General features: G+C 42.4%; 1 protein-coding gene across 1 annotated transcript in view; it reads right to left on the bottom strand.

The window, feature by feature from the left end:
• Positions 1-22,700, bottom strand: part of EDA (ectodysplasin A) — a gene marked incomplete at its 5' end in the record, with an annotated part of 81,004 nt that overhangs the window by 23,235 nt on the left and 35,069 nt on the right. Inside the window, one exon of the mRNA XM_081336954.1 lies at positions 3,043-3,184. Coding sequence (XP_081193080.1) covers positions 3,043-3,184 — 142 coding nt within the window. The remainder of the gene's footprint in view (positions 1-3,042; positions 3,185-22,700) is intronic.

Raw genomic sequence — 22,700 nt, 5'->3', positions numbered from 1 at the left:
CTCCAATCAGTTGGCTGTTGAAGAAGCAGTCATTTGGGAATTTATTTTTTAAATGGACAGTAACTTGTGCCTTTCATTTCTTAATCATTTTTAAGGACTATTGATCTTTATTAAGCTAAAAGAGCTTCTCTTTAGCTACAGCCTGTTACTCCCTTTTGAAGATCTGTGCCATTTTGGGGATTTCTTCATTGTTAACAACAAGGTAGAAGGCTGCTAAGGCAAGCCAAAATAAGGAAGTGTAGAGTATCTTTTTTTTAAAAAAAGTTGAAATGTAAGGCAGAAAGTTGTGGTTTTAATTTATTATTTTTAGTAATTTGTAGCTTGGTCTGTTTTGCTGTGAGTAGCTAAAACTTTACCGATTTTCATGATTCCAGATTGGCCAGCAATTCTTAAGTGATTTACAAAAAAAGCTACTCTATGGCTAAAGAGGGGATTAAGAAGATGGAGGAGCAAATCATTAGAGCTGTATTTGAAAAACCTTTAAATAAAATCCATCAGTTCATAGATCAGCTATGCTCCAAGGATGTTAAAAAAACGTCTTAAACTACTTCAGAGGTGCAAATATGTGTAGAAAATTACCAAATTACCAAGGCAATGTAACTGACAATGCAGACGAGTCAATTGCAATTTTGGAATATAAACCTAACACCAACTCTAATTATGATGGTTTAAATATAAACCTCCCAACACAATTAAAAGAAGAGCTCCAAGAAAATCTGCAACTTTTAAAAGGAAAAGTTTGGGACTTTTTCCTTATGGACATTAACAAGGTTGAGAAAGCCTTGAGAAAAAGAGAAGCTTATAGCTACTTGACAAACATTCCAGAGAAGAAGAAGACTTTACTCCATGAAGACAAGCTGGGAGGAGTGACTTAAACTTAATCAGTCAATTGGAATTAGGGTGGATTTTTATTGGCTTGATATTTATAACTGAAAGAAAGTCTTAATTAAAAGTTTGAAAGTGCAGTTTTTCTTTATACATAATGCTTAAGTAATTCCTAAAGTTTTTAAAATATTATTGAAAGTGTATTTCAGAGTATTAAGAGAAAGTTAAAGAAAAAGATGTATTAGTTTAAATAGATTAGACTAGACTAGACTAGACTAGACTAGACTAGATTAGAATAGAATAGAATAGAATAGAGAGGAATGAAGAACAGAAGAGAACAGAATAGATATTGGAATATAGAACAGAACAGAACAGAATCTGGAAGGGACCTTGGAGGTCTTCTAGTCCAGCCCCCTGCTCAAGCAGGAGAACCTATACCATCTCAGACAGGTGACTGTCTAGTCTCTTCTTAAAAATCTCCAGTGATGAAGCGCCCATGATTTCTAGAGGCAAGCAGTTCCACTGGTTAATTGTCCTCACTGTCAGGAAGTTTCTCCTTAAATAAAAATTTATAGTTTTAAAAAGAAGAAAAAGTTATTCTATAAGGGTAACTTTGAAGGAGTGATCTAAATTTAATAGTGAACTTTAAAGTATGCATGTTAAAGTATGCATGTTAAGAGGAAGTTTAAAAAAGATATTAGAAAGTTTTGATTTCATAAATGTTTTTAAAGAAAAGTTTAGTATTTTTCCTTTTAAGGTTAAATAAAGAATCTGAAAGAATACAGTGAATTTTGTTACAATAAATGGTGGTAGTTTACAAAGATTATTAAGTGCAACTTGAAATACATATTATTTCCACAGCAAAGAAGATAAAGCAGAAATAGTTAAATTGATTTATTCAAAGAGGAGAACGTATTTAATTATGTTTTTTATTTGGACATCACTTCTGGATTTTGTGCTTGTGATAAAAAAATGAAACTTGACTTTGGTTTTGCTGATTAGATAGATTTCTTGTAATAGAAATGGCTAGTTATATACTAATGTGTAAAAATAAAATGTTGAGACTGGGATGTGTTTATCTTGTACTGTGCTAAAAAGAATTGAAAGTATACGCTTTTTTCTTTCCCTCTCTCTTTTTCCTTCTCTTAATTTCCTATTTTTATTTTTATTTGTATTTTATATATTGATAAAAACAATAAAAGTCATTAAATAAAAAAAAGATTATGAACATGACGGGTAGGTAATTCCTGCTCCATTTTAGGGAAGTCATTGCTTTGTATTTTTGCACTACCCCTCAGTGCACTGTTACCAAGAAATGACACTGAAACATTTGTTAGACTTTAAGAAACGGCACGAGAAAACCACCGCCTTTCTGAGTTTCTTTCCCTGCCCGTTACACAGCAGTGGGCTAGGCCCTCTATCATCTGACCCTTCCCCTGCCTCCCCCACCCCAAATCTCCCAAGGTCGTTCCCACATGCCATTACAAGTGAGGACAGGTGCATATATCTGAACCTCAGGATGGAGGGCCAGAACTGAAGGAAGCATGCAGGATTAAATGCAGGATTAAAACTCATTGCTCCCCATCCACTTCACACTCGGAGTTCAATGGAGGTCCAGTGGCCCTCCGGATCAGATTCTGCCTCCCAGCAACCTCTTGCAGAGAGAGCTCCATGGCAGAACTGAGCTGAAATGCGGAACTAATTTAGGATCTTCCGCAATTGTATATTGCTAATTTGAATATGACAAGGGCTCTTTTATTGTCCTAAATTTGGAACTTGAAAATTTGAATATGTACAGATGGCTTGGTAAATTTATGTTAAGCGAAATACAACTGCAACTGAGGCCAACATTTCTGTCGCTAAGCAAGACAGTTATTAAGTGAGTTTTGTCTCATTTTAAGACCTTTCTTGACATAGTTGTTAAGTGAATCATTGCAGCTGTTAAGTTAGTAACAGGGTTGTTAAGTGAACCCGGCTACCCCCCTTGACTTTGCTTGTCAGAAAGTCGCAAAAGGGGATCATGTGATCCAGGGAGACAGTGACCGTCATAAATAGAAGTCAGTTGCCAAGCGTCCGAATTTTGATCAGGTGACCCTAGAGATGCTGCAATGGTCCTAAGTGTGAAAAATGGCCGTAAAGTCACTTTTTTCGGTGCCGTTGTAACTTCTAACAGTCACCAAACGAACGGTTGTAAGTTGAGGACAACTGTAGGAACACATTTGTTGGGACACCGTCCAAAGGATGCAGACTCACTTTCTGACCCTTCGTTGTTCTTGCTTCTTTTGTTTCTGCGTACGCGGCGGCTTTCTTCTCTAAAGAGAGGGCTCTCCTCAGGGGAGAAGACATTCAGCAAGGCCACCTAAGAGAGGAAGAGCAGGAGAAGTCGGCATTAGCCAGCACCGCACAAATAACTCACCTAAGGCAGTTTGGAAAGGCAAATAATGCACAACGCTACAATCGGCCATGAAGTGCCAGAGCTGCAGCCAAACCACCCCCAGCCTCTGTTCCCAGAGAACCAGCAGTGATGCTGAGCAATCGTGAGACCTGAGGGAGGTCAGGGGACAAAAGCAAAATGAAGAACTGGCCCTTTTATTGCCGTTGGGGTTTTCACGGAGTCACACAAAGGGAATCAAACCCTTTTAGTGGGGTATTAAAACTCTTCCGTTCTGAGAAATTTGAAATAAAGGGTCCAGATTTCTATTTTTAAAGTATTCTATTGATATTATTTTTTATTGTTTAAGGTTTTCTAGTTTGTTTGAAACTGCTGGACCTGGACTTCAAAGGACAACTCAGAAATAATTTTATAATAAAAAGGTGAGATTCTGCCACCGCTCAATCAGCTCCGTCTTTTTGAATGCTGACCACATTAAGACATTGTTCAAATCTAACTGCAGCCCACAGCGAATGGCTCCTTCTGAGATGAGTCCCATGGAGGATTCAAGATAAGGATGGCACAAAACACGGAGAATCCTGCACAAGGAGTGCCAACACAAAGCCCCCTTTGGAGAGAAGCACACCTACGCCTGGAATTACAACCACTGTCAACCTGCAAAGGGAAAGTCCACAACTGACAAGCAACAACACAATGACAGGTATCCACCAGTAATACGTCAAACAGATGACAAACGGAATGAAATCAGAATGGAGCTGGAAGGGACCTTGGAGTCTTCTAGTCCAACCCCCTGTTCAATCAGGAGACCCTTATTCCATTTTAGACAAGTGACTGTCCAGTCTCTTCTTAAAAACCTCCAGTGATGAAGCACTTACAACTTCTGGGGGCAAGCTGTTCAACTGGTTAATTGTCCTCACTGTCAGGAACAGCAACAAGGAATGTCGCTGACTGATTAGCAGCTCAGTCTTTAAATCTGCTGCCTTCCAAACAATGAACAAAATAGTTCAGCTTCATAACTGCAAGCTTAGTAATAGCACAAATCAATCTTTTGGAGACAGTTCTTTGAGAACCAAAAAGGCTGGGAATATTACAGTCAGACTCCCATCATTAAATGATCTAACAGCACTGTGATTCTTTGGCATACATGTTTCTTCATAATGACACAGATTTAGTTCAGCATAGGTGATATGCTCATTAAACAGGTGCTGAAGTTAGTATAAAGTTTCAAAAAGAGAATGATACCTCAACCCCAAGGAATGCACAATTGCCTTAGGGAGGTCATTCCACCCGATTTCACATTTTATCCTTCACATTGCAATGCCCAAGGTAATGCGAGAGAAAAATCTGTGTTTGTATAACAGAAAACCAACGTCTGAGTCAAAGAAGGTCACAAATTTTAATTATGCTACTCAGAAACTACAAAAGTCCCAAAATGTGCTTGTATCCAAAATCCCAGTGCTCGGTATGCAAGGTAGTAAAATCCCTTCTCGGTGCCCAAAATCAGCCTGGCCCAGGTTCCCAAAAATCCTGTTCAGAGAAGGAAGAGTAGTCACTATTACTCTCCCTGAATCCTATTCCTGCAGTCGCTATCTGTTAAGTTAAGGTGCAAATGGATTCCCCCAGTAACCCCTTTGTTGAGTAACATAATTTAAGGCTGAAATAACCATCTAGTAAATACAAACACAACTTCAACAGCAACCCAGCTCTGTCAATGCTCACTTCAATTGTTCAGAACTATGAGAAGCTTAGTGCCTTCTGGTAGAATGCCAGGGAGATTTCATCAATGAACCAATGCACTGAAAGACTCTTGGACAAAAGGCAGGTATCTTTTCTTTTGGTATCTCTGTATTCCACGAGTGTCAGAAATCCAGGAAAGAAATGTCCATTCACAGCAAATCAATCAAATCTGGTCAGAAAGCAAAGAACTCAGACAGAAAACCTCTGGAGAAGGCGGCAGCAAGTAAACAGGACCTTGGATAGCTCTTTCTGAGAGCTGAACAAAACTAAGGAAGGCTTTTTGTAGGTACCCACCGCAGTATCTGCCATTTCCACTTTCCTGGGAAACTCTGTGACAGATTAAACTTCTTCCTCTGACTTTTTAGCAATCTGACATCTGCAGCAGAATGGAGGCAGAGATAACTTTTTAAGTTGGAAGACAATAACAAGGCCATGTTCTCAAAAGAGACTTGGTGGAGCAGTGGGCTAATGCCTCCTTAAGTAACACCAGCTGCCTGCAATTATTGCAGGTTCGAGTCCCACCAGGCTCAAGGTTGACTCAGCCTTCCATCCTTCCCAGGTAGGTAAAATGAGGACCCAGATTGTTGGGGGCAATAAGCTGACTTTGTAATAATGCCGCTTGGGGGGGGAGTGAAAGCCCTAATAAGCAGGCATATACATAGAATGAAGGCTATTGCTAAGCACATTTGATTTGTGCTTAGATTGTAAGCCGCCCTGAGTCTTCGGAGAAGGGCGGGATATAAATGGGATTAAAAAAAAGAGCCCTCTACATGAGGCTGAATAATCTTCCCATGAGGAAGCAGAAGGTGTCATATCGTCACCAAACTTCTGCTACATTCTGAAGGTTCAAGGACTGGAGGCCAGGACAACAGGTGACAATGCCTTCCCTTCTCCAACTGAGCCCTTTTTCAGTCTTTTGTTAGACACCTCAGTTTCATGTGTATTATCCCCCTACATTTGAATGACCACCTAAAGTGGTGATGGCGAATCCTTTAGAGACCGAATGCCCAAACTGCAATCCAAGACCCACTTATGTATTGTCGGGTGCTGGGTGGGCATGGCCCATTGAGTGGGTGTGGCCAATTGGGTGGGTGTTGGCCCATTGAGTGGGCATGGCTGCAGTGGTAAGAGCAGACTGGGTGGGACTAAAAAGTTCAATCAATCAATTCCAACTTTATGAGATCTTTTTTTCTCCTGCGAGAAGTTGAAATTGATTGAACCTTTTTTTTATTTTTGCACATGGCGGTGGAGGCCTAAAGCGAAAAGGTTTTATAAAACCCAGCTGAAGGCTTAGGACAGCGTGCGTGCCCACAGAGAGGGCTCTGCGTGCCGCCTGTGGCACGCATGCCATAGGTTCGCCACCACGGACCTAAAGGATGAGAAGTCTGCATCAAGGCTCAGTACCAGACTAATTTCTGGAATTTAAATTAATGGTAGAAGAATTGGATGGGATGATATTTCAGGATTGCTTTTGGATACTCAAAGTTTAATTTAATTTTAGACAATCCATGACCTGGGTCAACTTTCAGAGACGGCTCTTTACCAGATTCCTCAACGCCTCCATCAGTGACAGAACGTCTCATGCGCTCTATCTGCCTTGGAAACAGCCCATGCCGAACTTGTTAGTGCAGTCAAAGATCAGCATAGGAAAAATGTTTCATGACATTCAGTATTACGTCATAACATGTTTTATAAAATTTGCCAAATTTCACTTTCACGGGAGTCATGGGTTCCAGATGTTGGACATATTCTGTAAGTTGGCCCAGTTGAGATATCCAGGCTCAAACACTATTGCCTGTTTCACCCATCCAAAGGCTACAGGAACAAGAGTTTAAATACCGTATAAACGAATGAAAGGCTCATAAAATCACATACACTAAAGAGGGAAGCAATCATGAGCCCAAGAGCCATGGTGGCACAGTGGCTAGAATGCAGAATTGCAAGCCAATTCTGCCGACTGCCAGAGTTTGATCCTGACCAGCTCAAGATTGACTCAACCTCCCACCCTTCCCAGGTCAGTAAAATGAGGACCCAGATTGTTGGGGGCCATAGACTGAGAATGCTTTAAAGCACCGTGAAATGGTATATAAGTCTAAGTGCTATTGCTATTACTTTGCATTCTGCATCAAAATCAATTAAACCATCTATGAAAGGTAACTGAAAGGTCTTAAGAATTTTCAGAGATAAAGTACCTACTGTTAGATTCTGGCTGAGAAGCCCAACGAAGCAAAACACCAGAGACATTGCGATCTCTAATGTAAACTTATTAGGCATTAGCAAACCGGTACGATAGAAGGAAAGCTAGCGCTGAGAATAGGGCGCAAAATAAACCGCCCCGAGTCCCTCGGGAGAAGGGCGGTTTATAAAAACAAACAAATAAATAAATAAATAAATAAATAAATAAATAAATAAATAAGATAATTAAAAGAGTAAAACTTTCTCTTCCCTCTCTGACAATTCAGGCCACATTGTCCAATAGATCTTCCAGCAATTGTTTATGAGAAGAGACTTCGGTTCGCCAAAACATCTCTTCAACGGCTTCGACTCTCATGCTGATAGGGAGCACCTGTGGATCTCAAACTCTCCCCTCTCTCCCAGTAACTGTAGACAAGCTAGAAGCACTACGGTGATCCTAAAAACAGTAAATTTCGTAGCTTGAAACCTACAACTTCTATAAGTATACTGTTCCACGTTGTGCACATTTTATCATCAGGATTATTTTCTCCTTGTAAAATAACTCCCTTGGTCCTCCCAGCTCAATTCAGTATTCTAACCTAGCCATGTGAGACTGATTTAGATTAGATTTAATTTCATTCTGTAATACTAGATGGAGTATGCTCTCCCCCATAATCCCCCCCACCCCCAACACTAACAGGGCAAGCGACTGTGTATAACCAGAGAGCAAACCTCACTCCCTTCTAGCACTGAAGATGTTATGCGGTCTGGCAACGAAACATTTGCAAGCAAATCACCAAGCCCAGAGAGCACCAAGGACTCCACAAGCTATTATGTAATAGTTTGGATAGTACTGTATTAAGGTGGATTCACAATTGGCTATCTTGCGCAGAGCCTTCCTTGCCGAAACCTTTGTTCCAATCAAGATTTTTCCCTTCTTCACTAAACTAGTTATTCTGCCAAGGAAGAAGACACGAGTCCTGATGGATCTTGGAAAACATGGTACTGTCTTCATAATTCATACAAATGTCCTCCTTCACCATCCACTCTACTGCCTCTACCAGGGGTTGATGTCCAGGCTCCAGGGAAAGATTAGCGGGATCCTCTTTTTTTCCTTTCCTAAACATCACATTTGCTCCTCTCTAAGCCTTTGGCAGGGACGCGGTGGCTCAGTGGGTTAGGACGCTGAGCTTGTCAATCAGAAGGTCGGCAGTTTGGCAGGTCGAATCTCGAGCGCTGCGTAACAGAGCGAGCACCTGTTACTCGTCCCAGCTTCTGCCAACCTAGCAGTTCGAAAGCACGTAAAAATGCAAGTAGAAAAATAGGGACCACTCCAGTGGGAAGGTAACAACATTCCGTGCGCCTTTGGTGTCTAGTCATGCCGGCCACATGACCACAGAGACATGCTCGGACAAGCGCTGGCTCTTTGGCTTTGAAATGGAGATGAGCACCGGCCCCTAGAGTCGGAAACGACTAGCATGCATGTGCGGGGGGACCTTTACCTTTACCTAAGCCTTTGGCATCTGCACTGTTCTATAGATTTCCTGATGTTATCCCATTTTCTCCATCAAAGCTAACATTACAGTGGACTTTACCTCAGCATGTTTCTATAATTCCTATTATGTTATATATATTTGTTAGAAATCTAGCTAATTTCTCTATGAGACACTTGATAATAAACAGTGAACCCTGTATAGCATATAGGATAGAATAGAATTCCTATGTTGGCCAAGTGTGGTTGGGCACACAAGGAATTTGTCTCCAGTGCATAAGTTCTCAGTGTACATATAACCAATAGTATGTACAAGCAGTGTACATACAAACAATAGATAAATCGTGATCATAATCAACATAAAGTACATTCATCATAAATCATAAGATGCAACACATTGATAATCATAGGATACTAGCTAAGCAACAACGTAAATCATACTAGGATACTAAATAAAACAATGTAAATCATAAGATACAAGCAACAAAATTATAGTCATAAGAAGATAAGGAGATATGTAATAGGAAAGATGAGAATAATAGTAATACAGCTTTACTAAGTAGTTTGCCAGTGATGTAGGAATTAGTTGTTTAGCAGAGTGACGGCATGGGGGAAAAACTGTCCTTCTGTCTAGTTGTTTTGGCGTGCAATGCCCTATATTGCTATCCATTAGAATATTACTGCCTAGAATAGTATCTCCTAACTTATCAAGTGCATCTATAATTTAGCAAAAATATCTGTAAAATTGGGCACTAGGGGTGCATTTCAGCATTTCATGATATCTCATTGCTTTGCAACCAGTACTCTGCCATTATTCTGGACAGGCTGCTTTCATGCAAGCATTAGCTTTTACTTCTGCAAACTACTATTTCCAGTTGAGGTTAAAGGATCCAGGTCTAAATTAACAGTTGGAACCTTAAGGGGTATTTTCTGATGTTTGAGGAACCTGTCAGACTTGTAATGTTCTGACCCTCATAGCCAGTAACACGGCCAAGTATCCAAGATCTTATGAGGGGCTAAGAGGGTTGGGGCTAATCCAGTCCAGTGGGGGAGGGGATGTTCCAAAGAGTGGGTATCACGACTGGGTCTGCCCCTTTCATAGACAAGATCCATAGCATATCTTTCCCGCCCAATCTGAAGGAGTAGTTAGACACAACAGGGGAACGGTGGTCCTGCAAACAATCCACCCATATCCTGAGGGTATTTATAGGTCACTACTAGCGCCCTGAATTGAATCTGGAAGCACATTTAGCAAGCTTTTAGGGGACTGGTGACTTCAAGGTTGTTTCAAAGTTAATGATAAAGCCAAAGGCTCTTTCCAGTCCTTCACCCTGGTTTCTGATGCTGCTTCAGCATCACTTTATTTGACTATTTCCAATGTTTGTAACCCCCACCAGTCATCCAGCTTCAATGATGCTGAGAAAGGAAGAACAGAATAGAATAACAAAGTTGGAAGAGTCCTTGGAGGTCTTCTAATGTCCAACCCCCTGCTCAAGCAGGAGACCCCTAGACCATTTCAGACAAATGGCCGTCCAATTTCTTCTCAAAAATCTCCAATGATGGAGCACCCACAACTTGCAAAGGCAAAACGTTCCACTGGTTTACTGTTCTCACTGTTAAGAAATTTCTATTTAGTTCTAGATTGGATTCTCTTCTTGATTAGTTTCCATCTTTTGTTTCTTGTCTTGCCTTCTGGTGCTTTGGGAAATTGGTTGTCCCCCTCTTCTTTGTGGCAGCCTCTCAAATACTGGAAGACTGCTGTCTTGTCACCTCTGGTCCTTCTTTTCACTAAATTGGTCATACCCAATTCCTGCAACTTACAGCTGGTCCTCCACTGACATGATTGCAACTTGGGCGCTTGGCAACAATTTTGACAGTTGCTGTGTCCCAAGTTCTCATGATCATCATTTGTGACCTGCCCTGCTGATTTCCCCCAAACAAAGTCAGTGGGGGGGGGGGGGCTGGCAGGTGTCGCTCCTGCAAGTCACTGCTGTTCCCGTCACTTTCCTCTTGAGCAGCCTCCAGACAGCCCAGGGGTCTCGTGTCTTCTCCCCACATGCCTGCAACATCTGCTTGCCTGTCTGCCTGCCTCCCACTGGCCTGGTCCCAGTTGCTGTTGAAACCTGGAGACTACCTGTAGTACCACATTTTGGGGAACCTTCATCCTAGTACAAATTCCCCGTGGGCACTGTTGGACTCTTCCCCTGTAGCACTTTTAGTTAATGTAACTGCTTTAAGTTCAACATTTAATCTAAAGCCGCCTCTCTCACTGTGCCACCAATACGAGGCTGCTTGTATTTCAAAGCTGCTCTTTTAGCCACATTGATTTTAAAAAACTGAAATTTGGCCAGTTTTTCCATGTCAAATTGACACTTACTGGATAAGCCAGGTCAGATCAAAAATCTGTTATAGATAAAGTAGATAATCTGTTATATGAAAAGATAAATAGATAAAAATAGATAAGCAATCTCTTTAACAGATAACTAATCTGTTTATTTGTTAGATAAATAAATAAATAAAATAAACAATAAATAGATAAATAGATAAATAAACAATCTGTTATATGAAAGATCTGGGCAGATTCTAAGATTCTTTTTTAGATCAACTAACCGCTGGATGATAATTGTAAGTTTTTATCATTTTCTATCTTTAAAGTTATACTATTTGTTTGATGCCACCCACTGGCAGTAATTGCAACTACAACATTTCCAGCTTCACAGGCCCTTAAGAAGTAAGAAGTCATCGCTAAATCTTGCAAGACAAATGAGCATACTCTTTCAGATATCAGTTATTAATATATCAATTTATGTACATTTTGAACACAGACTGGAACAAGGGATTGGAGATCCCATTTTGCCAAAAAAATGGGGGAAACCCTCAATAGATACTGGATTATGGCTTATTTAATAAAAACCAGTATTCTCACAGAATCATAGGATTGGAAGGGACCTTGAAGGTCTTCAACCCCCTCCCCAAGGCAGGAGTCCTCATACTATTTCAGACAAATGGCTGTCAAATCTTTTCTTGAAAACTCCAGCAACAGAGCACCCATAACTCCAAAAGGCAAGCGGTTTCATTGATTAATTATTGCCAATGTCAAGAAATTCCCCATTTCTAAGTTGTATCTCTCTCTGAGGAGCTTCCACCCATTGCTTCTTCTCCTCTGGACAATAAATTTATGCCCCTCAAGTATTGGAAGACAGCTATCTGGTCTCCCCATATCCATCGTTTTTGAGGCTAAATGTACCTAGCTCCCATAATCAATTCATCATATGGTTTAGCCTCCAGACCCCTTATCCTCTTTGTTGCTCTTCTCTGCACTCTTTCTGGGGCCTCAGCATCTTTTTTTTTTTTGCATTATGGCAACCAGAACTGGACAAAGTATTCCAAATGTGGCCTCAATAGTTCAGTACAGACTGGTACTATCACTTCCCATGATCTTGATGCAGCCTAGAACTATGTTGCCTTTTTGGCAGCTGCAGCACACTGCTGGCTCCTACGTAAGCAGTTGTCCACCAGATCCCTTTCGCTGCAATAGCAATAGCACTCAGATTTATATACCACTTCATAGTGCTTTACAGACTTTCTAAGTGGTTCATAGAGTCACCATATTGCCCCCAATAGTCTGGGTCCTCAATTTACCAACCTCGGAAGGATGGAAGTCAACCTTGAGCCGGTCAGGATTGAACTCCTGGCAGTGGGCAGAATTAGCCTACAATACTGTATTCTAACCACCAGGCTCTACTGTTGAACCAGACACTTCTTATCCTGTACCGGTGCACCTGTTTTTTCCTTCCTAACTGGGGGACTTATTTTTCTCACTTTCTTTTATTCTTCCTGGACTTCTTGTATTTATATAGAAAAGTAATTAGTAAATCATTGTGTTCCTGAGGATACAAGGAAGATTTTTCTAAAATATATCCCTTTCTCTGTTATCTCTTCTCCTAACCCATGCCCTTCAATCTCTTCATCTTCAATGCTTTTCTTGGAATGTTTAAAATGTGCCCTGAACTGGATGCATCATTTGAGTTTGTATCTGAGTGATGAAGTGAAACAAGGAACTTCTCTAATTTGGAAATTATATTTTTCTTGATGCAGCCTAAAATTGTTTCTGCTTTTTCTGCAGCCATTTCATAATATGGATTCATATTTAATTACTATCACAAGTATTCTTACTCACCCAGGTATCTTCCATCGTATATACTTATAGTTTATTTTTGTTTTCTCAATGAAGAATTGAACACAGAGACGTTATATTTCATCCTTTTTCTTAAAGATCTGATCACGTTAATTTTGAATTTTACTTTTGATTCTAAAATGTTAGCTATCCTGCACAAATTGTTATGATCTGAACATCTTGCTAAGTATTCTCTCCACATCTTCAAATAATTCATAAAAATGTTTTTGTATCAAAATAGATTACATGTACAGAATTTCCACAATCTACTATCGAAGGTAGTTAGGCTAATCGTCAGGCACAAGGAACCAGAACAATATTGTGAGCTGATCAAGGCTACTTCTTCACTGTTGAATGCCTATTTACAAGAATCTCACCATACTGACTGAATTCTCTTGGGAATGGCCAGATAACGCTTTCAAGAGGGAGGTAAGATCTGCACCCTTTCCTGCAGTGCAAGGACTCTAAGCTCAGGCCCCCCTTCACACCTCCTGCCACTTTAGCCTGAGATTCCACCACAAGCAAGAGGTAAGGTTCTTGATTAAATCCCCACTGATTTCTGGTAGTTAAAATACTGTTTTGTAGGTGCTTAAAAACCACACTGGTTATTACACCAGATATTCGTGTCAGACTGACAAGCATATTGTTTGCTGGATTTTCATTTTTTCTGTTTTGGAAGGAAAGTTTTGAAGTTCGACAGACTTTCTCAAAGGCCTGGGTTCAGCTAGTTTATTCAGTACTCTATGTCATTATTCATATGATCCTTGGTATTCATATTCAAAGTAAACAAACTGTCACTGAGCAACATTTCATAAAATGAAAAATTTAGAAGGAAACTACTCCAACCTCTACCCACTGTAGGAATCCACTATTATAGCATAGAGAATGACATTGCATATAGCAAAAAGAATGACACTGCACCCAACCAAGCAAAAGAAACAGATTTTCTTTTTGCTAACTAGATAACAAATGTATACAGGAAACATACGGCAGTAGTAATGGGGCAATGGCCTCCAACCTTTTCATCACAAGGACCAGTTCCATGGAGAGTTTTTTTTCCTATGGACTGGAGGAGGGTGTGTTTCACATGCTACCTGCATCCCATGGATGGGGCTTCACTTGTTTGCGTGGCCTGGTTTCTGGCATGCCTCAGCCTGGTGCCGGTCCATGGAGCGGGGTTGGGGACCCTTGTAATGGGGGCTTTAACTACCCTGATATCAACTGGGAGACAAACTCTGCATCAAATGGGAGATTGAAAAGATTCCTGTCTCCCTGGAGCAAAAATCAAAGATGTAACTGAGAAACTTACTAAAATAATCAACCTCACAGATTTATTTCTCCTCCTACACATGCCGACCAATGACACAACAATGAATCTAAAAAACAATAACAAGAGATTATGAGCAGCTAGGGAAGAAAGAAGTAGGAGCTCAAGTGGTGTTTTCATCTCTATGTTCTGTACCAGCCTGCTACCGGCCCTGCAGAAAAGGCAGGGACAACCCCTTTACAAACGGCAAGAGGCTGGAATAAAGCCTGCCAAATTTATTAACATAAAACAGATACCAACCATGAAACAGGAGCTATGAAACAGGAACTAATTCAAGCGGTTGCCTTCAGCAAACCAGCCCTCCCACTCATTCCCCCGTAAATACAGTTCAGGGCGTGGCTTCTCTCTGCCTCCTTCCGAGGAGCCCCATTGCCTTCCTCTGTTTACTCCTGATTGACTGCCTCCTGCGTTGGGCGTCCTTGAACAGGGCCAGCTGTGGGTCATCTTCATCCACGCTGTCAGGCTCACACAGCTGGGTCTGCGTCGTGACCAGGTGAGAGGGGCCTGGCTCAGGACTCTCATCAAGCTGTCCAATCCCCTCAGCAAGTTCTTCAACACCCCCCTCCTCCTCCTCCTCTGAGTCATCCGACCCAACTGCCGAACCCACAGGCTGACCCTGAATCACAACACTCTACTTCCAACAAAAGGCCAACATCCAATGAGAGAACAAAGGATTTTAGAATCAAACCACTGGCTTAAAAAACTGGTGTCGTCAAGAGTACTTCAGCTTCCTAGACCAAAGGTCGGCAACCTGTGGCTCTGGAGCTGCATGCGGCTCATTTAGCCTTCTAATGCAGTTCCAGTCCTCCTCCACCATTTGCAGAGAGACAGACAGAGACAGAGAGAGGCACTTGCACTTCGCTTCCCTTCTCTCTGTGTCTCTGTCTCTGGGGGCTCCTGATTGGCCCTGCGCCCAGGCTCCCCACTCCCTGGGAGAAGCGCAGCCAGGAAGTCCCTTTCCCAGGCTGGCCCCGTCTGAGGCACACGGGGCCAGGGAACTGCACGGGGCAGTCCTAGGATCCCCCCGGGAGCGGCCCGCCAGAGCCTCTGCTCAGTGGGCCAGCCCTCCTGCAAGCTGCGGCCCCAAGGAAACGCAGCCCCTGCGATCCCCAGCTGGCTCTACCATTGGCCTCACTGGCCAGGAAGGTGTGCTGGAGTCCTGGCTGCCGGGAAGGCGATCGGCCCGCTCCTCTCCCATCGCCCGGAAGAGGTAAACAATTAGTCCCCAGTGCTGGGTTTTCCCCGCATGTAGGGCTTACATTGGTGGTGGAGACACAGCAAGGGAGGGAGGGAGAGAGGGAGGGAGGGAGAGAGAGGGAGAGAGAGAGAGAAAGAGAGAAGCTCCTTTGGACTAACAGACTGCCCGCTAAACACTCGGAGCTGGCAGCCTGGCGAGCAAGTCTGACTGCACGCCATGGTCAAGCTGCTGCCAAAAAGGCCACCCCTATTTCTCCTCTGCCACTTGCAGCAGAGCCACCTTCTGCTAGCAGCGCAATGTCCACAGCACCTGCTCCCTCCCCGGCCCGCTTGCCTTTCCCTCGTTCCCCGTCGCCCGGGTCCTGCTTCTTCGGCAGTGCCTCTGCCCAGCGGGGCATCTCCACCTCCCGCAGTTGGGCAGCCACCACCTCATCCGCAGGAGGCGAGCGAGAGAGCGTGCGAGGCTGTCCCGGGAAGGGCAAGCGGCAGAGGAGAAATGGGGGTGGCCTTTTTGGCAGTAGCTCAGCTGCGGCGTGCAGTCAGACTCGCTTGCCAGGCTTCCAGCTCGGAGTGCTTAGCTAGCAGGCAGTCTGTTAGTCTGAAGGAGCTGCCGCAGATCCCAGGTTGAGAGTGAGCCCTGCCTGCTCCGTCCGCTGCCTCCGCTTGCCTTCAATGCCAGTGTAAGGCTGCTTTATCTGCGTATTCCGATCGCAGCTATTTTGGCTACAGCCCAGGGACCTCGGCGAGATACAAAGCAGTTGGTTGGAACCTGCAAGAAGACGGAGGTCCAGAAAGTCTGCAGCCTTAAAAAACCCCTCCCCAGAGAGAGAGAGAAAGAGAGAGAGAGAGAGAGAGAGAGAGAGAGAGAGAGAGAGAGAGAGAGAGAGAGAGAGAGAGAGAGAGAGAGAAAGGAGATGAAGGAGAAAGGTTTCCCTCCCCCCTTTCTCCTGCATAAAAATTTGTTTTCTTTGTAGCAGTTCATTGATTTCATAAATGCAATACACTATAGTTTTTTTATACATAGCATAAATATAAAAAAAGGATATATGCAGCGTTATCTTCATTTTAGATGTCAAACGGGCTTTGTGGCTCCCAGTGTCCAAGTGGCTCTTGGAGTGCTGAAGGTTGCTGACCCCTGTCCTAGACCACGGTCTGCGTTACCTACATGAAGGGCTACTGGCAAAGGATGGACTGTACCTCACAAGAACTAGAAAACAATTCAGAAAACAACTGGCTCGTCTTATCAAAAGGAATAATGGAAGACTCTAAGTAACCTGATATCAACTGGGAGACAGACTCTGCAGCAAGTGGGAGATCAAGAAGATTCCTCGCCAACTTAGCTGACAACTTTGTCATCTAAAAGGTAGAGGAGGGAACTGGAGGAAAAGCTATACTGGACCCAATTCTTACTAAGAGGGAGTTGAAGTTGCTGGAACCTTGGGCAAGAGTGACCACGTCGTACTGGAATTCAATATAATGCAAACACAAGCAATGGAATATAATCCAACCAATGTCTTAAACTTTAAAAGAGCTGATTTTAACAAACTCAGAGCCTAAGAAAAATTCCATGGATAAAAATCCTAAAGGGGAAGAAAGAAGCATGGGAAACACTGAAAAATATGATCATAAAAGTTCAGTCCAACACAATACCACTGAAAAAGAAAAACAAGAAATTCAAGAAGAAACCAGCACGGTCGCACAAAGATCTCTCTGATAAACTGACAGACAAAAAGGATCAATACAAAAAACGAAAAGAGGGACACATAACTAAGGCTGATTATCAGCAGACAGACGGAACATACAAAGATGAAGTGAGGAAAGTAAAAGCTCAGAATGAACAAAGTCTTGCAACTAAAGTCAAGGATAATAAAAAAAAAGTTTCTTCCAATATATAAACAACAAGAAAAAGTCAACGAAACAGTCAGTCCACTAAAGAGACAAGATGGCAAGGACCTAACAGTGAGCAAAGAGAAAGCAGAGCTGCTTAACTCAATCTTTGCATCAGTCTTCACGCCAAAAGAAACTATAATCCAATCTACCAAAAAGATAACTGTAAAACTGGATTACACCTCAAAGTTCTGAAACAGCTGGCAGATGTTATCTCCGAACTATTGTACCATACTTTTCAAAAATTCTGGAGCACTGGGGAACTGCCAAAGGCTTGGAAAAGAGCTGATGTGGTTACCATCTTCAAAAAAGGAAAGAAGAAAAAAAACAGACCCAGGAAACTAGAAACCAATCAGCCTGACATCAATACCTGGGAAGATATTGGGAAAAATAATCAAAAAACAGATCTGTGAACATCTAGAAACAAATAAAATCATAACTAGTAGCCAGCACAGGTTTATTAATAATAGATCATGTCAAACCAATCTTATTTCGTTCTTAGACAAAGTGACTAAATTAGTAGGTCAGCGAAATGCTGCGGACATAGTATACTTAGACTTCAGCAAGGCATTCAACAAAGTAACCGCAACCTGTGGGATAGACAGGATCACCACCAGATGGATTTGTAATTGGCTGACAAACTGTACTCAACAAGTAGTCCTTAATGAGTAAGCAGTGGGATGCCTCAGGGTTCCATCTTAGGCACAGTACTCTTCAATATTTTCATCAAATGACTTAGATGAGGAGATAGAAGGGAAACTCATCCAATTTGCAGAAGATACTAAGCTGGCAGGAGTAGCCCACACCCCAGAAGACAAGCTCAGATCCAAAAAAATCTTGACAGACTTGAACAATGGGCCCTATCCAACAGTGTGAAATTTAATGTGGAGAAAAGCAAGGTTTTCTACATAGGCAAGAAAAACCAAAGATACAAGTAGAGATTAGGTGAAACCTGGTTCAAAACAGTAACTGTGAGACACACCTTGGAGTCCCAGTGCCTATGACTTATGAGCCAGCAACGTGTGGCAGCAGCCAGAAAAACTAGTACAATCCTTGGCTGTATAAACAGAGGCATAGACTCAAAATGATGTGAACTATTAGTACCACTTTATAAATCCTTAGTAAGACCTCACCTGGAATACTGCATCCAGTTTTGGTCACATTACAAAAAAGATGTTGAGGCTTTGGAAAAAGTGCAAAGAAGAACAACTAAGATGATTAAAGGCCTGGAGACTAAAACATATGAAGAACGGCTGCAGAATTTGGGTTTGGCTAGTCTAGAGTAAAGAAGAAACAGGGGTGACATGATAGCAGTATTCCAGTATTTGAGGGGCTGCCACAAAGAAGAGGGGGTCAAACTATTCTCCAAAGCACCAGAGGGCAGGACAAGAAACAATGGTTGGAAACTGATTAAAGAGAGAAGCAAACTGGCATTAAGGAGAAACTTCCTAACAGTGAGGACAATTAACCAGTGGAACAGAAGTTGCCCTCAGAAGTTGTGGGTGCTTCATCAGAGGAGGTTTTCAAGAAGAGACTGGACAACCACCTATCTGAAATGGTATAGGGTCTCCTGCTTGAGCAGGGGGCTGGACTAGAAGACCTCCAAGGTCCCTTCCAGCTCTATTCTGATTGATTGATTGAAACTGAAAGACAAAAAGGATAAGTACCAAAAAAATGGAAAGAGGAACACATAATTAAGGCAGAATACCAACAAATAGCCCAAACTTGCAAAGATAAAGTCAGGAAAGCTAAAGCTCAGAATAAATTAAGACTGGCAACAAATGTCAAAAATAATAATAAAAAAGTGTCTTTCCACATATAAAAAAACAAGGAAAAAGTCAAGGAAACAAATTGGTCCACTAATGAGAGAAGATACCAAGGAAGCAACAGGCAGTAGAGAGAAATCAGAGCGGCTTAATTCATTCGTTGTGTCTGTCTTCACGTAAAATGATAATACAGACCAACCTAGCAAAAACATAACTGTAAAAGACAATAATAATAATACAAATTAAAATGAGCAAGAAAATGGTAAGAGAACACCTATCCACTCTAGACAAGTTCAATTCACCGGGACCTCACAGATTACATCCCAGTTCTGAAGGAGCTGGCAGATGTGATCTCAGAACCTTTGAACCGTATCTTTCAAAGATCCTGGAGCACCGGGAACTACCAGAGGACTAGAAAAGAGTTGATATGCTTCCCATCTTCCATAAAAAGTGTGTGTGTGGGGGGGGGGGAAGAGATCCAGGAAACTACAAATCAATCAGCCTCACAATCTCTGGGAAGATCCCGGAAAACATAATCAAGCAACAGATCTGCAAACACCTAGAAGGGAACAAAGTTATAACCAAAAACCAACATCAGTTTGTCAACCTATTTTCCAAAACCTACCAGAAGGCAAGACAAGAAACAATGGTTGAAAACTAATCAAGGAGAGAAGCAACCTAGAATTAAGGAGACACTTCCTAACAGTGGGGACAATTAACCAGCGGAACAGCTGGCCTCCAGATGTTGTGGATGCTCCATTATTGGAGGCTTTTAAAAAGAGACTGGACAGCCACTGAAATAGTATAGGACAGGGGTAGGCAACCTTGGCTCTTTTATGACTCGTGGACTTCAACTGCCATGCTGGGTCAGGAATTCTGGGAGTTCCACAAGTCATAAAAGAGCCAAGGTTGCCTACCCCAGGGTCTCCTACTTGGGCAGGGGTTTGGACTAGAAGACCTTCAAGGTCCCTTCTAACTCTTTTATTTTGTTAAGCATGTTTCCCAAGTATCCTGCAATCTCAGGGAATGAAATGAAACCTCCACACTCCTGAGACAATCTGTTCCACTGCTGATCCTTTATTCAAAACTTCTTCCTGATGTCCAATCAACTTCTGCTTTCCTGTAATTTAAACACATTATATCTTGTCCTCTCATGCAGAGCAGTTCATAACAATTCCATCCTGTCTTTTACACAATACTAGAAGACAGCTATCAAATCTCTTCACATTCTTCTCTTCTCCAGGCTAAGCATACCACTCCCCCCCCATACATTGTTCATAATTTGTCCTTCCAGGCCCTTTTAACAGCTTCATTGCTGTTCTCTGCATATGCCGAAGTTCCGTCAACATCCTTCCCAAAATGCCCTGCCCAAACATAATTCTAGGTATACTCTGACCAAAGTAAAACAAATAATAAGCAAAACACTGTATCCTTTCTGTGCAATTTTGAAGGCTCATCCCAAACACTGGAATTCTATTGCCTGTAAACACTGCTTTGGGAAAAATTGAATATTTATAGTTTAGAAGTTGTGATAACCCCCTCCAACACATTTTTTGGAATGGTGCAAAAGTGCATCGCAATGCATCTGGCACACTGATCACATGCCAAGACACCTGGATAAATGGAATTCACTGTCTGCTTATCATGCTGTCAGCTTTCCAAGTGTCAGACAAGAGTTATTCAACCTCATCTGTGCAAGCTGAAACCTTGATCTTCTCCAGTGAACGCACATGTGTTATCACAGCAGTATCAGAGAATAAGTAACAAAATGACAAGAGTTGGAAGGGACCTTGGAGGTCTTCTAGTCCAACCCTCTGCTCAAGCAGGAGGTCCAATACCATTCCAGACAAATGGCTGTTCAGTCTCTTCTTAAAGAGTGATGGAGCACCGCAACCTCTGAAGGGAAGCCATACCACTGGTTGATTGTTCTCAATTGTCAAGAAATTTCTCCTTAGTTCTAGGTTGAATCGCTTCTTGGTAATAATTTCCATTCATGTCGTGCCCTCAGGTTGATTTCTCTTGCTTTGGAGAATAGGTCAATCCCCTCTTCTCCGTGACAGCCCCTCAAATATTGGAAAGCTGCTATTAGGTTACCCCTAGTCCTTCTCTTAAGACACACCCAGTCCCTGAAACTGGCCATCTTGTTTTAGCATCCAGTCCCCTCGACATCTTTGTTGCTCTTTTCTGCACTCTGTCTAGAATCTCAACATCTTTTTGTATCACTATGACCAAAACTGTGACCTTAACCAAAGCAGGCTAAAGCAGTGCTGACTCTTCACAAGATCTTGATGCTATCCCTCAGTTCGTGTTGTGTGTCAGGACAGATAGCTTTTTCACACCACAGTCACATTTCTTACAAACTGATTTTTCAGGATTAAAAAGAAAGCAGGGAGGGTGCAATTTGTGACACGTGAAGTTGTCAGGGAATGTAAATTAATCTCTGGCTCATTTGGGGGAGATTCCTGCTAAGTCTGTCAGAGATTCAGCCGATCTGTTTACTGCATTTTCAAGATAAAAGTTGGCAGAAAATCCTCAGCCTTTGGCAATATGATATAGAGAAGCCTGGAGCCTGCAGAACTGCAGCTGGGGGGCACTTATGGGTTGACCCCACCCCACCCCCCCACTCCATGTTCTGTTGAATGTCTGAGAAGCAGCGAAAGGGTGGATCTCTTTCCTCCAGCACAAGGAGGATTACGGGGGTGGGGGGTGGGGGTGGGGGTGGGAGCCATTTCTCCTTTGGGAATTGTGGCTGGATCTGTTTTAATCTATTCATTTAATCAGGAAGGCCTCACAACATCAACTTATTTTTTAAAACAGACCTTCAGAAAGGAGATTCTATTGCGCCAGAGGAGGAGACGAAACTGGCCTTAGGAATTAGCATTAACCTTTCAGATTGCAGGAGATCTTCAAGCTATGGCAGCAAACCCTAAACCAAAAGAAGTCAGCTAGGACAGCAACCACTGGGGTTAAAATCCATGTTGTCTGAATCCGAGGAGGCCTTCCCTTTTAAACTTCAGAAGCCTGCAAAATTGCACCAGGGTTATAGAGAACAACTGGCAGAAATCAAAGAACTTTATTTTCAATGTGTTAAGCAAGAAAGTGTGATGTTGGACAATAATCTGTCTTGTCTAAGTAGTTTGTTATTTTAGTGCGGAATACAGTAAAGGAACCAGATGTTTTTACTCTTTTATTCAGATGCTTCCAGGTTAATCTATAGCCGTCTCTGCTAAAAAGCAATTCTGCAAATGAATCACTGAAGATAAACTGCCCTCTTATTGCAAGTACACAGCCCTCTCTCCCCATCGAGTTCTCTTGGGAAGCTGGGATTATTTCAGCGACCCTCTGCCCCCTTTTCTCCAAAGCAATCACTGGTAATTTTCCTTCACAAATTACATACGGTCGGTGAATGTTAAGACATTCCTCTAGATTTCATTAGTTCATCAAAATGCAAACTATACAACTGAAATAAATGCACAATGCCTTCAACAGACTTGCTCTCACAAGGTCAGAGGAACATAGTCTAAAACCCATTTAGACCAGAGGTCCCCAAACTTCTGGGCACCAGGGACCGGTTCCGTGGAGACAGGTTTTTCCGTGGACCAGAGGGTGCATGGTTTTGTGTCCTGCCTGCATCCCATGGATGGGGCTTTGCTTGTTTGTGCAGACCGGTTGCTGGCATGCCGCGGCCCGGTACCAGTCCACGGACCAGGGGTTGGGGACCTCTG

The sequence above is a fragment of the Vipera berus genome, assembly GCF_964194415.1.
Source record: "Vipera berus genome assembly, chromosome: 11".
Lineage (NCBI taxonomy): Eukaryota > Metazoa > Chordata > Lepidosauria > Squamata > Viperidae > Vipera > Vipera berus.
This window is presented reverse-complemented; position numbering and strand designations above follow the sequence as displayed.